The sequence below is a fragment of the Onychostruthus taczanowskii genome, unplaced genomic scaffold, assembly GCF_017590055.1.
Source record: "Onychostruthus taczanowskii isolate IOZ18803 unplaced genomic scaffold, ASM1759005v1 scaffold197, whole genome shotgun sequence".
Classification (NCBI taxonomy): Eukaryota; Metazoa; Chordata; class Aves; order Passeriformes; family Passeridae; genus Onychostruthus; species Onychostruthus taczanowskii.
The window spans coordinates 645,903-649,360 of NW_024499206.1; the positions used below are offsets into that span (position 1 = coordinate 645,903).

General features: G+C 53.6%; 1 protein-coding gene across 1 annotated transcript in view; it reads left to right on the forward strand.

Moving 5' to 3' along the window:
* The window catches only part of LOC121334850 (elongin BC and polycomb repressive complex 2 associated protein), a 4,282-nt gene extending 1,104 nt beyond the window's left edge, over window positions 1-3,178 (forward strand). The window contains exon 2 of the mRNA XM_041402349.1: window positions 9-3,178. Within this exon, the coding sequence (XP_041258283.1) occupies window positions 9-1,127 (1,119 nt within the window). The 3' untranslated portion in view covers window positions 1,128-3,178. The remainder of the gene's footprint in view (window positions 1-8) is intronic.
* The last annotated feature ends 280 nt before the right edge of the window (window positions 3,179-3,458 follow it).

Below are 3,458 nucleotides of genomic sequence, written 5' to 3' on the forward strand. Positions count from 1 at the left end.
CATTTAAGGAGGAGGAGGAGGAGGAGGAGGAGGAAGGGGACAGCTCGTGCAGCAGCGAGGAGGGCAGCTCCTCGGAGTCGGAGAGCAGCTCGCTGTGCAGCGGGGACTCGGTGCAGAGCACGCGGTACCGGCAGGCGGCCCTGCCCCGCTTCCAGCCCCCCCGGGAGCCGCTCGGGGAGGAGCGGCCGGCGGAGCCCCCCCCGAGCAAAGCGCCGCGCCCCGGCCCCGAGCTCCTCTTCCTCTCGCAGCAGCTCTGGGCCCGCACCCTGCGAGCATCAACTTTGGAAAGTTTGAGCGCGGCCGCAGCGCCGGGGGCTCAGCCGGGGCTGTACGCGAGGCACGAGGCCTCCCCTGCCTCCTCCTCCTCCTCCTCTTCCTCCTCCTCCTCCTCCTCGCCCCCTCCCTCCCCGAGCAGCAGCACCCCCGGGGGGGCCCCGCCACAAAAGGAGCGCGGCTTTGGGGACGCCGGAGGGAAGGATTCGCACAAAGATGCCTCGAACAAAAGCCCCTCGTTGGAGCGGCCCAGCGGAGACTCCCCGGGCCCGGCGCCTTCCCCCGACCCGGCCCCGGAGCTGCGGGCGAGCCCCGCCGCCTCGGGCGAGCCCCGGCCGGAGCATTTCGACCGCTTGATCCGCCAGTCCAAGCTGTGGTGCTACGCCAAGGGGTTCAACGTGGACGGGAAAGGTTTGCGGCACGGCCGGGGCAGCCCGGAGCCCTGGAGGGGAGCGGAGCTGCCTCTGCAGCCCCGCGGGGGAACCGGGACGCTGCGGGCTCGCCGGGACGGCAGCGCCAAGCGGCGGCGCCCGGCCGGGACCAGCGAGGGGCAGCGCCGCTCCCCCAAAGCCAGGCCGCCAAAAACGCCGCGGAGGAGCTGCAGGAAGGGAAACGCTCCCTGCAAAGCCAGCCCGCCTCGGAATTCCTTCAGCCTGATGGGAAACTTCCCCTGCACGCCCTCGCTGGTGGTGGGCGAGGACGGGGACCTGTGCCCGGCCTCGTCGCTGGGCGGCAAGAACTCGTGGGCGCTGTCCAAGACGCACCCGCTGTGGCGGTGGCACCTGGGGGGCAGCGCCATCCCCGTGCCCCCCAGCCTCAAATTCCGCGGCTGCGCCAGCCTGGAGCATCCCTGAGGAGCGCAGGAAAAATTCCAGGATCGCGGGAGGTGCCGGGGACCGGGAGCGGGGTCAGCCCGGCCCCGGGTGGGGAAGGGGCTGCTCGGAGGAGCGGGGTTTGGGGCTGATTTGGGGCTGATTTTGGCCCGATTTGGGGCTGATTTGGGTCTGATGTGGGGCCTGTTTGGAGCTGATATGGGGGGTCCGATTTTGGGCTGATTTTGGCCCGATTTGGAGCTGATTTGGGGCTGATTTGGGGCTGATTTTGGCCCGATTTGGGGCTGATTTGGGTCTGATGTGGGGCCTGTTTGGAGCTGATATGGGGGGTCCGATTTTGGGCTGATTTTGGCCCGATTTGGGGCTGATTTGGGTCTGATGTGGGGCCTGTTTGGAGCTGATACGGGGGGTCCGATTTGGGGCTCATTTGGGGCTGATTTTGGCCCGATTTGGGGCCGATTTTGGGCTCATTTGGGGCTGATTGGGGTCGATTTGGGGCCGATATGGGGCCGCGAGCGCCGCGGGATGTTGTGTTCGGGAGGAGTTTTAGGGTGAGGTTAAAGGGCGCGATGGAACCGAAATAATTCCCCAAAAACTCCGCGCGCCGCTGGAAATGAGGGGGTGATTCCCAGGAAAGGGATTTAGGGATGAAACGGCTGCTGGGAGAACTGGGAATGAGCTGGGAGCGAGCTGGGAAAACTGGGAAGGAGCCTCCTGACCTCCCGACCCTACTCCAAAAAAAAAAAAACCAAAAAACCCAAAAAAAAAAACCCCAACAAAAATTCAAACCCCTAATTTCTCATTTTTCATCCATAAAAATTGGATTAAAACAATAAAATTCCCACTCAGCCAAGAAAAAATTCCCGTTCCTTTCCGGGCCGAGTGGATCCCGGGGAAAATTCGGAAAATCCGGAAAAATCCCGGTTTTCCAGCGGGGTTTTCGTGGTGTGGGGGCAGGGAGGAAACGCCAACTTTTAAAAAAAAATCGGGAATTTCGGGAGGTCGGGAGAAAGCGGGAGGGGTGGAGAGGAAGCGACTTGAAGTTGCTCCATGGAAATCTAAAAAATATTTTTTAAAAGTGGTGGAAAAGGGAAAAAAAGTGAGGAATTTGTGGGATAATCATCCCTGGAAAAGGTTTGGATCCCGAGAAAAAAATGCGGGAAAATCGGGAATGGAAGGATTTAATCCCGGCTTGAATTTCCCTCCCTCCCCCTCTTGAACCTTTCCAAACCTTTGGAAATTCCCGATGGGATTTCCAGCCCATCAAAGCCCCCAAATCTCTGCTTTGGGAACTTAAAAAAAAAAGAAAAAAAACCAAAAAATCAAAGCTGTTTTGGTTTGGTTTTTGTTTTGTTTTGGTTTGGTTTTGGGTTGTTTTTTGTTTTTTTCTTTTTTGGTTTTTTTTAGGAGAAAAAAAATCCTGGCCCTCCTGGAGATTCTGCTTGGAAAATTCTTAATTTTTTCCTGCAAAATTTAGGCCCGAAAACAAAACAAACAAACAAAAAAAATTCCAAAATTAAAAATCGCTGCCAGGGAAAAGGGAAGGATTGAAAGGAAAATCTTCACACGCGGCCTGCTGGATTTATTCCAATTTTTAATTCCATTTTTTAATAAAAAAATAAGGAAAATAAGGGAAAGGGGCGGGGGGGAAGGGCATTTTAAAGGCCTGGAATATTTGGGATCTGCCGGGCGCAGTTTTCTCTGGAAGTGGCGAATTAAAGCGGTGTTCATTTAATTTGGGTTTTTAGCGGTTTTTTGGGGGTTAAATAACTTTTAATTTTTGTTTATTTCGCCCCCTCCCGCTGAGCAGAGCGGCGGGAAATTCCCTCGGCAAAATATTGGGATTTTCGAGGAGTTATTCCCAAAAAAATCCCCCCCAACAACCCCAAAACGCGGCGAGAAAAGCGGATTTTAGGGGAGGTTTTCCATGGAATTCCACGGAATTCCGGCTGGGGTTAAATATGTGTTTTCTATTTTAAAAAATGGAATTTTTAGTAATTTGCGGGTGCGGTTGGAAAAAAAAAAATCACGGGATGCAGGCTGGGAATGAATATTTATATTTATATTTATAAACCTATATAAAATCATAGAAATATATATTAAAATCATAGAAATATATTCAAAATCCTATATGAGTATAAATAGAAATATATAAATATAAATATTTAAATCCAGCAACCTCCAGACCCCGCAGCTCCCCCCGAAAAAACTCAGGAATATTTTTCCAAGGGATAAAATCACCTCGGGAATTGTGGGGGAGTGGCCCAGATTTTTATCCCGGTGTAAATACAGCCAAAAATTCACTTTTTCTATTAAAAATTCACATTTTGGGCAGAGATTTTGTTAATTTCT